The following is a 21442-nucleotide window of genomic DNA, read 5'->3' as shown; positions in this document are numbered from 1 at the left end:
ATTGTTGGCTCAAAATTTTTAACTATCATGCAGGCCAAACAAAACATTATCTGTGGGCTAAAATCAGCCCGTGACCTAGCAGTTAGCAAACTAATTTCCATGGGCCCCAGAACATCCCATCAGGTATCCCACAACACAGAGATATACCAGACTGCAGGATGGGTGTGCGGAGGTGTCAAGTCCTTAGCCCCTGCAGTAGTGGCCAGGTGAGGCCTGAAGTAGCCCTGGGACCATCACCAAGCAGCCTTACTAGTTGGCCCAGTGTACTATATAAATGTTCACATTTTCCATGTGTGCCTGTCAGTCTCTCTCTCTGGATTTTTTTTTTTTTTTTTCCTTTCTTTTGGGAAAGTTATAGGTTCTTAGACTATTAGCCTGCTTTCAAAAACACATGCAAAGTACCATGTCAGTTACTGTCTAAAAATAATTGTGGAAACTAACCTTAAGAGATTCTTTTTTTGTGAGCTTGCTTGAAGCTGAACTGTCTTTCTCCGAGCCATTATAAAGTTTAGATTCAGACTGAAATCACATAGAAATGAACAGAAGAGAAATAATAATTACCTATTCTACACGTGGCATATAAAGGTTAATGTCAAAGCTGTTTGTGACACTCTTCCCGTTTAATGCTGTGATTTATGCAAATGTAAATTTTTGAATACCATTTTTTTCTATAAAGTATTTGTGTTTAAAAAGTAATACACCCACTCGTCACTCTTCAACATGGTTAGGTTCCAAAGACCAGGTTGCTATGCAAAAACTGGCATTACACAAAAATGGAGTTCAAAGGCAGAGTCCACCCCTGCGCCCCCGCACTCTTCGCTCAAGCAGGCTGTTAAGCCCTAGTGTAAGGCTGTGTTCTGCTTGAGAGAGGCCTGCAACTGGACTAATGGGCTGAGCTACAGGCCTGTACACAGCTGTTCCGGGGCCCTGCCACAACACCCGCAGCGTCCTGTACACCTTCAGCCAGTCATTCAAACTGTCCTCATCTGGGAGACATTGCTGAGTGCGGTCGCTGAGCAAGCGACCTGAGATGCTGCAGAGCCTGCACAGTGTCTTGGCATTGTTACTGCCAGATGGACATCATTAATGCTCCAAACAGTCGGGCAGTAGATTTTTTACTATTGTGGTAAATGCGAAATGTCTGATGAGACAGTTGGTAAGCGAGGAGTAGGTGTATATGTTAAGCCCACATGCACACACACACACAAAACTACATAATAAAATTACAATATGACGTTAAACAAGATCATCTGTAAATTTTTGCATTCTCTTTTCCAGAAAAATTTCAAGGAACATATACAATTATTTAGTTACTTTTAGGACAAAAGTAGGTGGAGCAATGTAATTTTGTAACAGTTGAAATAGTCTAAATAAAAAACTGAACTATGTAAATTCTAGCAAGTTACTGCACACATTGTCCTGCTGCTACTCCTTCCTGAATGTGAAGAAATATTCTTTGAAACTAGTATTAAACCACTTTAATTTGTACAGTTTTTAAAAACCAATATTCCTAGCATCTACTTCTTAGCTATCTAACGCCCCTAAATGGTTACTAATGAATTAAACTGTTTTAAGACTTTCAGTTTATACTTAATATTTTTATTTGATCTTTATAAGAACCTTGAGAAATGGGTATAACAAATGCCTTTATCGTCATTTGAGATTATGAAAGGGTGACTCAAAGAGCTTGATTTTCCAAACTATCAAAAACATCAGAGACTGGGTCTCCTAGTCCAGTTTTTTTTAATAAATAATATTTTATTGTGTTTTAGGTGAAAGTTTACATAGCAAATCAGGTTCTCCTTTAACAATTTTTAAACAAATTATTCTGTGCCATTGGTTACAATGTTTTACAATGTGTTAGCATTCTCATTATTTCTATTCTGTTTGTTCTGTTTCCATTGATCTAGCTTCCCTTACCCTCCTTGCCTTCTCAGCTGTGTTTCTGGGTAACTGTTGTCTGTTTGGTCTCATATAGTTAATTGTTTAAGGGAGCATATTACTGACAGGTGACACTGTTTATTTTATAAGCCAATCTATTATTTGGCTGAAAGGTGACCTGCAGAAATAGCTTCAATTCCAAGTCCAAAAGGTATCTTAGGGCAACTGTCTCGGGGGTTCCTCTAGTCTCTATCGGTCCAGTAGGTCTGGCCTCTTTTAGGAATTTGAGTTTTGTTCTCCATTTTTCTCCCATTCTATCCAGGACCTTCTACTGTGTCCCTGGTCAGAATGGTTGGTAGTGGTAGCCGGGCATCTAGTTCTGGTCTAAGGTTAGAAGAAGTTGTGGTTGTGTGGGTAATGTCATGGACTAGTTTCTTCTTTCAGCCTTTGATTTCCTTCATTCTCTTTTGCTCCATACAAGTAGAGACCAATAGTTGTATCTTAGATGGCCTCTCGCAAGCTTTTAAGACCCTAGATGCTACTTATCCAATGCTCTTTTAAGAAGATCACATTCTCTCACCAAGTAGAAAAGCACAAATCTAAAAGTTGTTTCTATAAACCTTGGAAGAATTAAACTGTATATATTCCTTCAAAGTCCTATTATTTACATTTTTGTCTATTGTTGTTAGAAATGGGAGAAGATTATTTATAGTTTTTAGCAACATCCGTAATGCAAAGAAAGTATTAGTGGCTGTTTGATCCAAATGGTGGCTTTTAAATGTTGAATGGCCAGATCCGCATAATATCACTAGATATGATTAAGGATAAAAAAACCTTTGGGTACAAACTCCGTCAGTCAACTTTAAGATCCATAAGGGCATGCCCCATGTTAATTTACCAATGATACCCATTGGGGAAAATAAAGTACGCCATAAATACCTACTGAATTAATAAAATAAAAATGAGACTGGTATTTTTAGCTCATTTCATTGCTCTCAAAAATGAATCTGCCACTTGGTACTAAATTTGGGTGATTATGGTGATGGTAATATCTGGCAGAACTACAAAGGAACTGCAAACAATGTTCAATATAGAAGGTAGAGGTTAACCTAGTAAAACCTCTGTTAAAGTTACTCCTTTTAGAACTAAACTTGAAACATCACACTGCTTGCTCCCATGATGACAGCAAATACTGTGATAGCAAAATAGTTTCACAAAATTTCTCGAGCCAAACAGGTCTCTGTCTTCTCGTTGACCCTGGTAACCCAAAAATGCCACAACCACTATAAGAGGAATATGAATGTTCAAAATTATCAGGAGATTCTATTTCCCACAGCTTAATAAGAAAATGTATATTGCAGTTTACGTCTTAGATACTATTAAATGAAGATACTAACAGTATTAGCTTAAAAATTAATGAAAATTAATGGCTGTTTACTTTTTACCAAGTAATATGTTAAACAGCTTATGTGAACTACCTCCTTTAATCTTGTGAGTTAGCAGGAGTATCTTCCTTTTACAAATGAGAAAACTAAGACTGATGGATAAATAACTTCTCAAAGTCACACAGCCAGTAAGTAGTTAAGCTGAGATTGGTACCTAGTCTGTCTAGTTCTCAGCCATTTCACTATACTGACTACTCATCTTTTAAACCTGTTCATACAGCATCTCAGTCAGATTCAAATTTAAGGCTTATCTTAATGAGCAAGAAAAGAATTCGTTTCCCCTATGTCTTAGTTATCTAGCGCTGCTCTAACAGAAATACCACAAATGGATGGCTTTAACAAAGAGAAATTTATTCTCTCACAGTCTAGTAGGCTACAAGTCCAAATTCAAGGCATCAGCTCCAGGCGAAGGTTTTCTCTCTGTTGGCTCTGGAGGAAGGTCCTTGTCATCAGTCTTCCCTTGGTCTGGGAGCAGCTCAGCACAGGAACCTCAGGTCCAGAGGACGCGCTCTACTCCCAGCACTGCTTTCTTGGTGGTGTGAGTTCCCCCATGTGTCTCTGCTCACTTCTCTCTTTTATATCTCAAAAGAGATTGGCTTAAAACAGCTACCTAATCTTGTAGACCTCATCAATATAACTGCTGCTAATCCACCTTATTACATCATAGAGATAGTAGCAGTTACAACACATAAGGAAATCACATCAGATGATAAAATGGTAGACAATCATACAATACTGGGAATCATGACCTAGCCAAGTTGACAGATATTTTGGGGGGATACAATTCAATCCATGATACCCTACAACTCCAAATGACAAGATCCGTTTTGGCGATTCCTAAAAGATTCCAGTATGTTAAGGGATCAGCAGACCAGAAGGGTGTCACATGAGCTTGATAAATCAAAGCACACATATCTCAAGGCATCCTTGCCTATTACACAGTCTAGTTCTGAATAAAAAAGAACAAACCAGTGACTGAGTTCTACAATCTTTTAAGAACATTACTACCTAAGCTGTCTGCATAAATAGTTTACTTTTAAATATCAAAATACTATAAACAATTTTTGTTGGCAATATTTTACTAAGTTTCACTGTCTTTATAAACCCTACTGACCACTCTCTTAATGAAGACCACAGAGTTTAGTGTCCAGGACTGCTTGCCTCTTCATTAAATGGCCTTAGAATGCTCAGCATGTTATATTTTTACTTCTTTCTTTCTCGCCCCACCCCCGCGCCCCGCCCAAAACCTCAAATGTTGTTCCCTACTGGCTGTGTGACTTTGGGAAGTTAAAATCTGTCAGTCTAATTTGTAAAACAAAGATGCTGTTAGCAACTCATACAGTTGCTTTATGACTTAAATGAGGTAATGTACTATATAAGGTGTTTAACATAGTACTTGGCATATATTGTGTTTTAGGTTTATAAATATACTCCAGATTGTAGACACTGTCAAAAATCTAATCTTTAGGTAAATGGAGCATTAACGTATGCGAATACTTGTGACTTGCTTTGAAAACTATAAAATACTATAGATATATAAAACAATAACAATAAGGTGACTACAGTCATTGTGACTATATATTTTGGTTTGGAATTTTTTAAAATGTCCAGGTAAATAGATTTTTACAGGAAGTGATTAGATGACTTAGAAAACCTCAGGCAAGGAGATTGATGGCTAGAGAATCAAGTCAAGAAACTTGGGCTCTATGCTTGTGAGAGGTTTCCTTTTATCCAATACACATATTATTTAATGCTGGTGATTCCTTTTGTTGAGATGGACAATTAAAAGTTCATTTAAAAACGTCACTTGGTCTTATTAATAACAAGAAGATGGGATAATAAACTTTTCCAATTCACTCATTCATACAGTGAAAATGGTTAGGAAGTAATTCATGAGAATAAGGGACTGTCTTTATTTAAAAAAATGTTTTGAGGGTGAGGTGGTGTATTCCATTGTGTTTACTGGACTCAATTATGCATTTTAAGAAACAACACTAAGCCACAAATCCTAAGATCAAAATGACAACATTGAAACTTTTTGCAGCAGGTTCATAAAAGTATAAAGTAAAATTATTTGATAGTCTCAGTTATGTAGATAAATCATAGAAGGAATGACAAAATTTCGTTCTCCAAATTTACTTAGGTAAGAATAAAAATGTTCAGAATTCCATGAGAATGAGGTTTAATGGCAAATGCATGAGTTTTATAATTGTGAAAAACAACAGAGTGGGTAATGTGTTAACATATTTAGAAACAAACTAGTGACTATGGATCTCTTAAATTGACAGAATAAACCTAGATTAAATCTAAGTTAAGAGAGAATCAGTAAATTTCAGCTCTTGAAAAATAACAAGAGTATAATTTTACTTATACAAATAGCTACTAATGCTAAGAGTCCAACTTATTCACTGTAATTCTTTATTTAAAGGAAGAAAATTAATTCTTAATGTCAAGCACTTTCTGCATCAAAATTTGAGAGGTAGATCTTATTCCTATTACACAGATAAGACAACTGAAGCTATCTGAATTCTAGCTCTAGTACTAATTATTCTGATCCCTAAAAAAGTTACCTAATTTCTCTAAGCTTCACTTTGTTCCCTTATAAAATAGGACTAACAATACTTGTTTTCTAGTATTGTTATGAAAGTTAAAATGACAAATAAGTTCTCAATACAAAGGAAACTGTTAACACCATTGTAATTAGTAACTGAGAAGTCATAGGTAATAGATGAGAGTCAAGACTCAAACTTGGCTCTTTTGACTCTAAAGCTGCACTGTTCACTAGAACTTTCTGAATGACAAAAATGTTCTATTATCTGAGCTGTCCAATATGGCAGCCACTAGTCATATGTGGCTACTGAGCACTTGAAATGTGGGTAGTGTGACCAAGGAACTAAACTTCTAATTTTATTAATTTAAATTTAAAGAGCCACGTGTGCCTAGGGGCAACCATACTGGACAGTGCAGCCCTAAAGCCATGTTTTCTTTTTTCATTATTGCACACTGCTTCATTAAGGTATGCAAAGTTTCTTTTCAGCCTCCCTTCCCCCAATGGCTGTTTTTAAAGGCTACCTAGAGGTGTCTGTGGTATGTAGGTCTTTGGGTTAAGTGTTTAGGCTTCGGAGTATGAAGACCATTATGCCATATATTCACCAATTCTAATATTAATTGTTTCAACATAGGTTGTTTTTATCCTATAAATTTCATTTTATTTCTAGCCAGGGTAGACCCAAGATAAATTTAATTTTCTTCAATTACACTTCATGTAAAATGATCAAGGTACTTGATCACTGCACTGTATACACACACACACACACACACATACACATATACACTTGATCAGTGTATACATGTTAAGTGTATATATGTTATACAAAAAACAAAGTACTATTAAGCCTCCTCCTAGGTACTTTTCACATATGTAGATGGACCTTTATGCAATGAATACTTGAAAAGTTAAATGTTAATAAAATTTGTGTAAAATTATACATATAAACATACTGTGGAATCCTCTCAACCACTCCCAGGAACTGGAGCAAAAAATGTAAGCCTGCAAGAATAATATCTACTGCTGGTATTAGCTAGAGACTTTACCAGCTTAAGAAGTCGGTCTTCTTACAGACACTGAAGTTTGATTCTACAAGCATAAAAGTTTCCTCCTGCTACTAAATATGACCAGAAATAGCAGTCAAAAGTCAAATCCTTTACAAAACTATAGAAAGTTTAGTAAATTATAAACTCATAGGGAAACCAGTGCATCAAAAAGTGTTTTTCAAATTTGAATACGTACTCATAAAGAAAAAGCTCTCTCAGACCTAAGAATATGCACAAGTATCCCAGCTGAGAAATGCTGATTGAGGAAACTATGTCTCAGTCTAAGAAAATATCTTTTAATTGCAGGCTTTCACTGCAAGAGCTCTCTGGCCTTTAACTGATAAAATGTATATATTTTCACTGTCATCTGGGTAAACTCAAAATATTTCAGTTTTTAAAAAAATCATGAACCCTGAGAATACCTCTGAATGGAACATTCAAATGCTAGTTTGAGAAGTACTATTGTAGCAGACATACCATAAACAATATAATTCTGGAAAGAACACTGATTACCAACACTCTATTTCCAAGTAATCAACAGTATTTAAATCAGTCACAGTGGAACTTTACTTTTATCATACAAACTACATGGTTTAGATAAACATAAAAAATATCCAATAAAAATCTGATAGATTCTAAGTGTTAGTTCTCTCATCTTAAATATTGGAAAAGTGCAATAATAATATATTATTATTATGTGCTTACCTTGCTCTTTGACATAGAAAGTGAAGATTCATCTTTATTTTGAGAAACATCTTCCTTTCCTCTTTCAAAACCTTTAAAAAAAAAAAAGGTCATTGTATCAGCATTACTACTTTTAAACATATATATGCCTTAATGCTGAAAAACAAATTCATGTAAGTCATATAATTTTAAATAAACATAATATTTGATGAACACCAGTGCAGAATGCCTAGACTGTACATACAGCTTTAAACTATTATAAACCCCTAGAGGTTATCTCTAGTATAAATACTTCTTTAGAATTAATTAAGGCCTAGAGAGGCAATAAGGAGCCCTAGTGATGCAACAGTTAAGCACCTGGCTGCTAACCAAAGGGTTGGTGGTTCAAACCCACACAGCAGATCTGCAGAAGAAAGACTTGGCAGACTGCTTCTGTAAAGATTACAGCCAAGAAAATCCTATGGAGTAGTTCTACTCTGTCACATGAGGTCACTATGAGTCAGAACTGACTCAATGGCATCCAACAAGAGTATAGAGGCAATGAAATCTTCTCCTGACTTAGAACAAACTGTCTCTTTTCTGTGCTCCCAAAGCATAGAGTTTTTATTCTAATGAACTGGTTTCTGATGGTTTCAAACAAATAATAGAACAAACTCACCATACTTTTCATGCCTCTTACTAAACTGAAAATACAAGTCCAGAACTGGTAGCAAAATAACATTGGGGGAATAAATCTGGATTGAGACACAGATATTCTTAAAAACCTAATAACATGTTCAAATATGCTCAGTATTTCTCAAGCTGAAAGAACTGAAGGAAAATTCAAGCCTCGAGTTGCAGTATTGAGGATACCACAGGGAAAATACTAAATGACACAGGAAGCATCAAAAGTAGATGGAATGAATACACAGAGTCACTGTAGCAAAAAGAATTAGTCGATGTTCAACCATTTCGGGAGGAAGCATATGATCAGGAACTGATGGTACAGAAGGAAGAAGTCCAAACTTCCCTGAAGGCACTGGCGAAAAACAAGGCTCCAGGAATTGACGGAATACCAATTGAGATGTTTCAACAAACAGATGCAGTGCTGGAAGTGCTCACTCATCTATGCCAGGAAATTTGGAAGACAGCTACCTGGCCAACCAACTGGAAGAGATCCATATTTATGCCTATTCCCGAGAAAGGTGATCCAACCAAATGCAGAAATTATCAAACAGTATCATTAATATCACACGCAAGTAAAATTTTGCTGAAGATCATTCAAAAGCAGTTGCAGCAGTACATCAACAGGGAACTGCCAGAAATTCAAGCCGGGTTCAGAAGAGGATGAGGAGCAAGGGATATTATTGCTGATGCCAGATGGATCCTGGCTGAAAGCAGAGAATACCAGAAAGATGTTTACCTGTGTTTTATTGACTATGCAAAGGCATTCAACTGTGTTGATCATAACAAATTATGGATAACATTGTAAAGGATGGGAATTCCAGAACACTTAATTGTGCTCATGAGGAACCTGTACATAGATCAAGAGGCAGTCGTTTGGACAGAACAAGGGGATACTGCATGGTTTAAAGTCAGGAAAGGTGTGCATCAGGGTTGCATCCTTTCACCATACTTTTCAATCTGTATGCTGAGCAAATAATCCAAGAAATGGGACTATATGAAGAAGAACGCAGCATCAGGATTGGAGGAAGAATTACTAACAACCTGCTTCATGCAGATGATACAACCTTGCTTGCTATAAGTGAAGAGGACTTGAAGCACTTACTGATGAAGATCAAACACCACAGCCTTCAGTATGGATTACACTTCAACATAAAGAAAACAAAAATCCTCACAACTGGACCAATAAGCAACATCATGATAAACGGAGAAAAGACTGACGTTGTCAAGGATTTCATTTCACTTGGATCCCCAATCAACACCCATGGAAGCAGCAGTCAAGAAATCAAAAGACACATTGCAGTGGCAACTCTGCTGCAAAAGACCTCTTTAAAGTGTTAAACAGCGGAAATGTCACTTTGAAGTCTAAGGTGCACCTGACCCAAGCCATAGCGTTTTCAATCGTCTCATATGCACGCGGAAGCTGAACAGTGAATAAGGAAGACCAAAGAAGAACTGACATTGGAATAAGTAATTCTCAATGACTAGCATAAATTACTTCAATGATCTTCTAAACATATGTGCAAGAGAACAAAGATTTTCTAAAAATATATATTTTGAATGAAAAAAGATGTTATCTTTTTATTTCACAGGAACAGACTTTTGCTTCAATTCCTCTACTGAGTTCCTGGTTGCAGTTAAATATAGACTAATCCATTTATCAGATGAAGAAAAACATCCAATTCACTGTGTCTGGACTCACATACTATTTTAAAAATAAAACAATGAATTAAAACAAAAGCAGGAAGCATAAATTGGAATAGATTTTTTAATGTCTTGTAGAAAGTTCTAAGTGTTGGAAAAGGACTCTTGTAACCTCATTTGTACGTTATCTGTCAAACTCAATAAATGAATCCCATTTTTAAAGATTCTCTACACCTAAAACTTAAAAATCAAGTAATTATTTAAAAAAGAAAGCACCGAGGACTTCCAAGTAATTTAAAATTAAAAAGGGATAAAGCAAAATGCTCCCTAAAACATCCAGTCTGATCAAACACTTTAAGTTACAGCTAAGGGCAAAAAAGTAGAAGAATAGATAAAAATTGGTTTCCTAAAAATGTGCAAAGTAATCTTTATCTGAAAAAGTCAGTCACAAAACTACATTTATGAGAAGCCAAAAGGGCTCTATCAAAATACTTCAAAAGCTTTTATTAATTTCTACTATGTATGAAGATTCCAAATTACTTAAAAATTATATTTTTAAAAACTATATAAATTATATTTATACACAAAATCATGAAAACTACAACACATTATTGGCCATTATAAATAATGCAGGGTAGTCTCAGATCATGACTTTTCAGCAAGTTTGCTTGGTAATGATTTTGGGTAATAATTTCTCTTCCAACCATCCTCCCCACTAAAACAAACAAAAACCAGTTGCCATGAAGTCTATTCTGACTCATATCAACCCAATGTGTTTCAGAGTAGAACTATATTCCACAAGATTTTTAAGGGCTGTGACCTTTTGGAAGTAGATCACCACACCCTTTTTCCAAGGTGTGTATGGGTAGGCCTTTCGGTTAATAGGCGAGTGCTTGAGTGCACCATCTATGGACATCAAATTATTATGCTATTTACATATAAACACGATGAAAGTCTTTTGTCAAAGCTAGTTTTCAATATGCCAGGCAAACAGAACACAAAAAGTCCTAACCAAAGAAAAAAATAAATTTTTTGATAATTGATAAAAATCGACTTTGTTTAATAAGGAACTTCTATTCATTTAAAAGACATTGTGAAGGGAATAACAAACAAAGCCACAGGATGAAAGAAGATACTTCAAAATGTATATACACTCACTCCTCACTTATCAACATGGTTAGGTTCCAAACACCAGGCTGTTATACGAAAATGGGTGATATGCGAAAATGGAGGATTTTTTTTTTTCTGTTTTCAGACCATCTGTTTGTCTGATTTTTTTTTTAATTTAGAAAATATGGCCATAAAAGTAATAACAGCTAAGATTTACTGATGTGCTCATCACTGTGACGAATCTAATTATGAATTAATCCTCTGCAGAAAAGGAGGCTTGGAAGAGACAAAGCTGGCTAAGGCCGGGCTGTGTGACTGGAGGGCCCAAGGCTTGAATCACTTCACCTTCATCAGGTGCTAGGTCAGACCTTACCTCAGAGATCCACCTCCAGGGATCCACTCCCACCCCTGCAAGCCCTGTGTTCATGATCCAGGAGCATGCTCTGCCCTCTGGGCCTAGCGAGGGATGGAGGTTTGGGGCTTCCTGTGAGGGTGCTGGGAGCCTGGCCTAGCACTCCATCTCACCAAGGCAGAGGCTTCAGGCCCATTTCAGCTCACTTTGGGATGTCATTAAATTTGCATGCATTTCTTCCAAACATCCTCTCTGTTGCCTCTTTCTTTCCTCCCTTTCCACCCCACAGCAGTTTTGAGCTGCAAGGCCTCAGGCTGCATAGGAGCTGGAAACTCAGATCAGGTGCCTGCTGGCTTGATGGTGCCTGCTAGTCCACCCGGAGGCTGTGGCCATGGAGGAGGCTGGCTGCACGACAGCTGGACGCAGCGCCCCTGCCGGCAGGAGGGAGCGGAAGGCATGGGTTAGCAGGGCCCAGCTTCCTGAAGGTCACCTAGGGACCCTCCTTGAGGGAGGAGATGATCCCACAGCTGTTGCTGCAAGGCCTGCCATGCTCATTAATGAGAAAAATAGTCAGATAATAGATTTTTTACTATTGTCATAAATGCGAACTGTCGGATGACTAGATAGTTATAAGTGAGGAGTAGGTGTATAACAAAGGACTCATAAGTAGAAAATATACAGACGTTCTACAGATCAGTAAGGAAAAGACAAACATGATTTTTTTAAATGGGCAAACGAATTAACAGGCACATGACAAAAAACACATCCAAATAACTAGTAAGTACATAAAAAGATGGTTAACCTCGTTGTCATAGTGACATCATTAGTCATACTGCGGTGAGTGGTATAGAAATAGAGTTTTTAAATGTTACTGAAGTTAAGCTGTATCAATTTAAACTAGGTTGTTATAAATTTAAGATGTTAAATGTAATTCTCATGGTGACTGCAAAGAAAATAACTAAAAAATATTCACAAAAGGGAAGAAGGGAATCAAAATGGTTCACTACAAAAACTCAACTAAACATATATGACGGTAATATTGGAGGAAATGAGGGACAAAAAGGGTATAAGACACACAAGATCAAGCAGAAATAAATGAAATATCAGAAAAACAGTAGAGAGAATCAATGCAAAAGAATGAAATTAGACCCATACCTCACACCATATACGAAAACTAACTCAAAATGGATCAAAGACTGAAAGGTACAACCTAAAACCATAAAACTCTTAGAAGAAAAGACAGAGGTAATGCTTCAGGACTTGGTATTTAACGACGGATTCTTAGCTATGACACTGAAAGCACAAGTAACAAAAGGCAAAATAGATAAATGGAATCTCATCAAAATAAAAAACTTCTGTAAATCAAAAGACTTTATTAACTAAGTGAAGAGATAACCTACCGACAGGGAGAAAACAAAGGATTTAATATCCAGAATATATAAAGAACTCCTACAACTCAACAACAAAAAGACAAACAACCCAATAAAAGAATAGGAAATGGACTTGAATAAACATTTCTCCAAAGAAGATAAACAAATGGCCAATAAGCACATGAAAATATGCTCAATGTCATTAAAGAAACAAAAACCCATTATCCTCAAGTCAGTTCCGACTCACAGCGATCCTACAGGACAGAGAAGAACTGATCTATAGGGTTTCCAAGAACAGCTAGTGGATTCAAACTGCCATCCTTTTGGTTAGTAGCCGAGCTCCTAATCACTGCACCACCAGGGCTTCTGACACAGTACAGAACATAAAAGTCTTAGTGCACTTTTCAAACAGGTCAATTTATGTTAAAGTTTTTAAAAATAGCTACTAAAAATCTAAATCATAAGAGACGCAAGTCACAGTTTTTCATGTCTGACCATCACTAGATATAGAAAAGCTCTTTCCATTGATGTTTATGTTGTGTGCTTTTTCCATCCCTTTATTTTCATATTTTCTGTATCTTTCTATTTTTATATATCTTTTGTAAACAGCACATTGGCTATTTTAAAAAATCTAACCTTTAGATCATTTCCACTTAATGTAATTCCTGATTTATCTAGGTTTACCTATCATATCGAGCTTTTTATTTGTTCCTCCTACACTTTCTTTTTTTCTCCTTTCTTGTCTTCTTTTCATTATAAACTAGTAGAGATAAAATAAGTTAATCACTCTATCTGTTTAGTGGTTACTGTAGAAATTACAGTATGTATCTTTAGCTCCTCAAAATTTAAAATTAATTATTATCTTTACCCTCCTCCTTGGTAATACAAACATCTTCAAAGAATTTATTGTTTACTTCCTTATATACTATTACTGTCATATATTTCAAAGCTCTCTTTTTTTTTTTTTAACTCTGAAACACATTATTTTTGTTGGTTTCAGAATCAATGTACATTAAATTTGCCCACATATTATTTTATTTCTTCTTGAAACTTAAGACTTTCCATCTGAAATTGCTTTTTCCTTTTGCCTGAAGTACACCTGTTAGAATTTCCAATAATGAGGTCTGCTGGTAGCAATCGTCTCAGTTATTTGTCTGAAATATCTTTATTTTGTTTTCACTCTTGGGATTTTTTTTTTTTAAGAGGCACAGAATTTTAGATTGGCAATTATTTACTTTTAGCAAATTAAAAAAAAATTCATTCTCTTTTGGCTTTCACTGTTCAGTTAAGAAGTAAAGTAGAAGTCAGCTTAACTATTACTCTTGTGAAGGAAATCTGTTTTTTCTTTCCTCTGTTTCTGGTGTTCTGTAGTTTCACTATAATATATTTAGGTGTTAGTGTCTTTTTACTTATTTTGCGGGGATTCACCGGACTTCTTGAAAATCTATGGATTGGTGTCTTTGATTAGTTCTAGAAAAAGTATTTGTTTTTGTACAATTTTCTCCACTTCTTTTATGACCTCTCACCCCACCAAAAAATACATGATAGATCTGTTCCCTTTACTTTCCATGTCTCAGCCTCTCTTCTGTATTGTTCATCTTTTTATCTCTTCCTGAGGCATCCTGGATAATATCTTGACCTATCTTCCTCTTCACTAATTCTATCTTCATCTATATGTCCAATCTGCTACTAACATGTCTACTGGATTTTTAATTTTGGTTATTGTGCTTTGTTTCATTTCTAAAGTTATTCATCAAGTCTGCTATCTGCTGGGCTACTTTTTATAATTTCCTGTTCAGAAAGCTTCCTGTTTTCCGAGTTGGTCTTTGTTTTTCTTTAACTAACATAGTAAACACAGCTTTAAAAAAAAAAAAAAAAAAGTGTATCTGATGATTCTAATATCTAAAAAGCTTGGTGGGTCTTTTTTCTGTTGTCTGTTGTTTCCGCTAGTTCTTATTCATCATGCCATATCGTCTTATATGCCTGCTTATCACTGACCTTGAAAAATTATTTGTAATAATAATTTGAGGCCTAGAATAAAAATGCCTTTTTCCAGAGAGGATCTGTGGTTTTCACTACTTTCTTAATGGTCTTTTTCCAAACAATTTTGTTTCTACCATTAAGGTATAAAAGTAGTAAGAGTATCCTTTGAGTGTTTTATTGAAGTCAAATCCCTTCCAACTAGCCAATAAGTAGCTAAGTCAGGATTTGAAACCAGGCAGTCTAGCTTTGTTCTCATTCTCTAACACACATTCAGGCTGACTTCGACATTTTCTTTGGACAGACTTGTGACAGTAATAAATACTCAGAATAATAAATATTTAGAATGATAGATGGTAAATCTATCATCTAAGAGATAATGATTAAATCATCTAATTAAATATTTATAGTGTACCTACTATGTGTCAAGCATTGAATTAGATGTTAGGAATAAAAACACAAGTAGACATTGTTCTCTACCATAAAAAAGGTCTATTGTCTAATAGGAAGTATGCAAACAAAAATTATGATACAGTAAGATAGCTGCTTATATAGAAGGCAGTGGAGTAGTCCGATTACCTGAGTTTAAACAATGGCACTACCATTTACTAGCTGTTTGACCTCAGGCAAGCTACTTAACTCCCAGTGGTTCAGTTTCTCTTAGGAAAAATGCCTGAGAGTGACAAAGTATTGAAGTTTCAAGCAAAAGAATGCTATCGTATTCTCCACATAAGAGAATATATTAATGCTTTTTAGAAATGCTTTCACCATCAAAACAAATTAAAAAAAAAAAAAAAGAATTTACTAATTATAGCTCAGCTAACCAAAAAAGGAAGGGGGACTGATAATTAAATTTAGATGAAAAACAAAACAAAACAAAACAACCTATGCACTAAAACTCACAGTTTATCTACAGAAGATTTCTTTGCTCAAAGTTTATTTACTCCTACTTTTAGGTACTGTTCTAGAGATTGGTACAATGAGCATATCTAGAAGTAACAGCTCAGAATAAGGGAAGAAACAAATAAGCAGACATGAACTAAAAACAAAAGAACACATCTGTACTATGGTATCACTAGTAGAACAGAGGGTGGGGAAGTGGGGAGGAGAATCTCTGCATAATTCAACATCAAGAAAAAGGCTATACCAATATGTTTTGTAGGCAGAAGTAACCCCCCCCCAAAAAAAAATTCCTAAGGAAAATTAAAATGAAAAAGGTTTGTGCTCAAGATGGTAAGAAAAGTTCTCTCTAAAAATCACTAACGCAGAACCTCTCCTCCAATGATTTCTTTATCAAAGCAAATACATCTTAAAAAAACTGTTATGTATTTTAAAACTTTTAACTTAAAAAATACATAACAAAAAGCCATTTATTTGAAGTACTTAATTCTATTTTACTTCTTAGCTGATAAATGAAACAGATATTTTGAGAGCTTTTTATTACTGCTAGTTGTAATATAACAATTGGTTGTATTAAAGGCAATGGAATATAGAATCATTTCTATGAGTATGATTTTCTCTACTTTAAGAACTAGAAAACAAAGCAAACCATCTACTTTTCCATGAAAACAAATCCCTACAGGATTATCTTCAATATATTCTTTGACAAGATACATTGACAATTTTGCTTTCAATTACAAAATAAGTATCAAAGTTTTAAAAATTGACGTTTTCTATTGTTTATCAAGGTCACATGATTATTTTTACTATTAAACAGACTGATGGCGTGAAGGTCAGCAAACAGCATGTCTAGTAAGTTTCCCGGCTTAAAAACACAAAAAAACCAGGCAACAGAGACAAATACAGAAATGGAACTACTGCTAAGTCTCATGGTAAAAGCAAATAGACTATTCAACAACATAAAAAAAATTTCAATATTGTATTTTCAAAGCCACTTCTGAGCAAAGACAAATACAAAAATTCATACTATTTGAGAATATAAGAAAGAACAATAGTAACTATGCTACACTAAGAAGACTAAATATGGATTACAAATGCTGTTTAAAGCTTATGTTACTTACGAAAGTTCAGGCCTAAGATTTTTAATTCATTTTGGAAACACTGCTAAAAAAAAATCTAATCAGTGAATTTATAATAATTTATTTAATTTGCCCAAGTGAATACTTTCTAGGAGGTGTTTCAGTATCTCAAAAAATTGTAAATACACCTACTGGCATGAATATTCACAAAAAACACAGAATAAGGGTTAATATGCAAATTGGAAATATAATTCAAATCTAACAAAATGTAACTATCAGGAAAAGATATAAAGGTTAAACCAACCATTAGTTTCAATCAATATTTCTGTGCCTGAGTATTAAAGAATTTTTTTTTATTTTAAAAGAAATATATAACCTTAAGAGAGTACATATAATTATGCAGCAGTTTAAAATTTTAAAAGGAAAAGATAAAGCATTATTTATATTTAAATATATATGTCCAAATATCTGCTAAAATGAATGATTTTCAAACAACAAAAGATCAATTTATGTCTACATCTCACTGACCAATATTTAACGCCTAAATCATAGCTGTCAAATGCTTGATTTCATAGAATAAACACAACCCTAAAAATACCATATTTTCCTAGCAAAAATTTTGTGTTTGCATACATACATATTTAACAAGAAAAAAGATAGTTGAAAAAATCATACTTAGACAAAAAACTTCAATTTAGTCAGAACTTGAGATATTAAAGCTTACACTAAACATCAATTTAATGTAGTTACTATTCTGCAGAAAATGGTCAGATATCTGTTTATTTACAGAATTCTGCATTTACTCAAATCTAGAAAAGGTTTTCATTTTATCTAAGGGTCATAATATTTATTTTATAATTAAAGCAAAAATTCATGCCATAAGCACTCAACATTCCTACTTTACTGTATGGTTAGTTCTCAAGTTTTAGCTTAAGAGATGGTAAGAGAAAATATGGAAAAGCTAAATCATATAGCAGCACTTACTGAAACCTAACCTTTCATATAGAATGTTTTTTACTGTTGTTTAAAGGAAAACAATTTTAAGATGTTAAAATGCCCGATTTATTCTAACGAAAAGTCTGCAAGAAATTAGGACAAGCATGCAAGGTTAAACAAACAAACCTGGCAATGAAGGAGAAAGTTCATTGTATCCTCCAAATGAAGCATTCCGGACAAGCTTTCGGCCATCAATTCGTGGAGGAAAAAAAACAGGCGAAACCACCGTACAAGAAGAAAATCTACGTTGTTGTGAGCTCTCTTCTTTCATGGCTTAGAAGATCTATTTAATGTATATGTTTACCCAGAAGGCTAATTAGACTAGTATAGTAATGACAGGCTTTTTTTCCTCTCACATTCAAATGTAGCAAAACCCACCAGCACAAACAAAGGACACACACATTTAACAGCAAAGGAAAAGGATCAGAGACTGTCAAATCAGCAATAAACAGAGAAAGGGACTGAAAGAAGAAGCATTAAGCCATGATGCTGACTCCTTTATAATGAACTGATAAAACAGAACACTATTCCCTTTTATCAAACCAGTAATGCCTTTCGGTAAATTGCTGCTTTAGGAAAACAAAGCAAGATCAATACTTAGAGATTCAGGAATGAAGTAATAACATCAGTTTCTCTTCTTTTCTCAAAAATGCAAGCCTTTTATCACATCCATTTCTTTTCACACCATCCACCACACTTCTCGCCTCTTCGAACACTTTCCTTTTGAGATTCTGCTTACTTCGAAAATGAATATAAACATAATACTGTTGATCTTCCCTGAAGCTTCTAGATTTATATCTAATCTACTGCTTGCCTCAGCCACGATTAAGAATTCATAAGGAAAGATATTCTTTCAAGTACAATTTTGATGAATTCCAACAGCTAAAGCAGAGAATAAACATTTAAGTTTTACCTCTAGCAGGGCTGTATGAGTCATTAAGACTGTGTTAATGCAAACCTACCAACAGAAGATTAAAATGACACCATAATAATGCTGTATGTTCCAACACATGTTCCCTTGAAACTGATATGGGCTGCTACAGTTCTTCTTCATCATACTTAAACTTCCAAAATATACAATCTACCAATGGTTTTTTTTCCATTTAAAAGTCCCATTAAAAAACAACTTTATTATCACAGAGACAAATGGAAACACCTTTCTTTACTGCGGTTAAAACTTAGTGACCAGTATGATCTCACATCATTAAATCTAACAGGAAAGTAACTTTAAATGTACCTATAGCCAAAAGTGATAACACTATTTCATATCTTCACACCTAATCTTAAAATTTCAAAGAATTCTCTCCTAATTATATTCAAATCCATTTACCGTACTCTATCTTACTTCAAGTTAAAAAGCTCTAGTCAATTACTGTATATATATAATAGACCGAGTTTTCTGATCACAACTCTTAGTTTCAACCTGGTAATAGGTGGACAACACATAGCTGGACAACAAATTCAATTACAACTTATTCAGTGGTTCATTTTTATAAGTAACTTACCATAAGCTCTAAGTTTCCTCCCTCACTACACATACATCTCAAGACTTGTTCTCCATCATACACAACAGTCTCTCATATAATCTAGGACTGTTTCTCTTTACTGAAAATGACACTTAAAAACGAACAGCTCAACTTCCTGTACATAACACATTCTTTCTTGGGCAAAGGCATTTCAAAGCCGAATAGCAGTAAAATAAATAAGTTTACGGTTAACCCTCCCTCCCATTGCCTTCTAATGATTCCAACTCATAGCGACCCTACAGAGCAGGGTAGAACTGCCCTATAGGGTTTCCAAGGCTGTAAATCTTTACGGCAGCAGACTGCCACATCTTTCTCCTATGGAGTGGCTGTTGGGTTCGAACACTGACCTTCCGGTTAGCAGCTGACAGCTTAACCACTACTCCACCAGGTCTTCTTAAGTTTATGGTTAATACCCATAATTGTAATAGGTTTTGTTTTGTTCTTGATTTTCTATGTGTCATAAAATATAAATTACCATTAATTGTAGACAATAGGAGTCCTTGGGTGGTGCAACCAGTTAATGTGCTCAGCTGCTAACCACAACGTTGGAGGTTAGAGTCCACTGAGGCCACTTGGAAGAAAGGCCTGGCAATCTACTTAGAAAAAATCAGCCACTGAAAACTCTATGGAACACTGTTCTACTCTGACATACGTGGGATCATCATGAGTCAGTAACTGGTAATAGACAATAGAGAAATAATTATGATTCATTTATGCAAATGGTGTTTGTTTTTCAAAGCATAAAGAATACAACATCACACAGGCTAAGCAAGATTTTAAATAAATAAACGGCTTGGGTTCAAATCCCAGTTCTGTTCTAGCTGGATGAACATGAGCAGTTTACTTAATTTCTCTAGGTTTCTGTTTCATCATCTATAAATTACTAAAAATAGTACCTATATCATGGGATTGCTGAGGATCAAATTAGGTAATATATATAAAATACCTAGCAAGGTTCCAGGTTAAAATGGCAGAATGAAGACAATGTCTTAATTTGTTCCCTCCTAAAACTCCACCAAAATTAGAGGAAAGGGACTTTTTTTAAAGACATAAGCCCACAAGTGTAGGAAGACGAGGAAAAGATACATCAGCAACATTAATCTGGACACTGGAAAGCATGATATGAACAAGTAATCAGTGTCTTGCAGAGCCAAGAAAGCCACATCACTAACCACCATAGGTAAAAATGAAAAATCAACCCTATTTAAACCAAGGAATCGTCAATAGGCACAGAACTGAGAACATCACGCTCCTCTTGATCAGGAGTCAGATTAGTTATAAGTATCGCAATAATACTAGAAGAAAGATAAAAACATAAGCAGGGAAAGTAACTTCTAACCTACGATTTCATTTTGTTGTTGTTAGTTGCTGTCGAGTTGATTCTGACTCATGGAGACCCTGCGTGTGCTAGAACTGCTCCATAGGGTTTTCAAGGCTGTGAATTTTCGGAAGTAGATTGCCAGGCCTGTCTCCCGAGGAGGCTCCGGGTGGGTTCGAGCCACCTACCTTTCAGCTGGTAGTTGAGCACTTAACCACCTGTGCCATCCAGAAACTTCACGCCTAGCCAAACTATCAGTTACATATGAGGGTAAATTAAAGATATTTTTGGACATGCAAAGTCTCAAAAATTTACCTTCTATGCACTGTTTTTAAAGAAATTACTAGAGGAGCCCTTCTCAACTGGGGTTCCGCAACAGAATTACAACCAATGACTTAAGGCATCCATTGTTTATAATAAATTAACTTCATCTCCTATGCATTTATAATGGTTTTAATTATGCACCTTATCTATGTACCTCTCATCCTTGGGAGCATTGAGAAAATAGTCACTTAAATAATTTTTCTATAGGCCTTAATTCCCTCACAGGAGTCCAGTTCAGGAATACTACACTAGACTATATACTCTACCAAAAAGTCACAGTAAATCAAGAATACACGGGGTACAGGAAACAGGACACGCAATGCAAGAGTTGTCAATATCAAAAAGTTCCCTGCCACTGCACCTTTTTTTTTTTAACCGAAGGACAAAATGGTTGGGTTAGCTTTGCCCAAATTGTTTTCTGACCTTGGCTTGTCTTGACCATTTGCTGATGAAGTTTCTTCTCTTTTTTTTTTTTTTATATTTTATTGTACTTCAGGTGAAGGCTTACAGAACAAATAGTTTCTCATGAAACAGTAGTACACATGTTGTTTTATGACATTGGTTAACAACCCCACA

The 21442-nt window shown here is 35.1% G+C and overlaps 1 protein-coding gene across 8 annotated transcripts in view; it reads right to left on the bottom strand.

Annotated features, from left to right (window-relative positions):
- Positions 1-21442, bottom strand: part of OSBPL8 (oxysterol binding protein like 8) — a 239332-nt gene that overhangs the window by 50889 nt on the left and 167001 nt on the right. For 4 of the 8 annotated variants that reach the window (XM_023738892.1, XM_004384622.3, XM_023738895.1 and 1 more), the window contains 2 exons: positions 7626-7696; positions 442-519 (listed from right to left, as the gene is read on the bottom strand). In XM_023738892.1, the coding sequence (XP_023594660.1) occupies positions 442-519; positions 7626-7696 (149 nt within the window). Of the gene's footprint in view, positions 1-441; positions 520-7625; positions 7697-17824; positions 19184-19203; positions 19479-21442 lie in introns of those variants that run through there. The other 4 variants (XM_023738898.1, XM_023738894.1, XM_023738897.1 and 1 more) reach the window with 4 other exon arrangements.

The sequence above is a fragment of the Trichechus manatus genome, unplaced genomic scaffold (assembly GCF_000243295.1).
Source record: "Trichechus manatus latirostris isolate Lorelei unplaced genomic scaffold, TriManLat1.0 scaffold00125, whole genome shotgun sequence".
NCBI classification, from domain to species: Eukaryota; Metazoa; Chordata; class Mammalia; order Sirenia; family Trichechidae; genus Trichechus; species Trichechus manatus.
The sequence above is the reverse complement of the archived record's forward strand: the minus strand, read 5'-3'. Positions and strand labels throughout refer to the sequence as shown.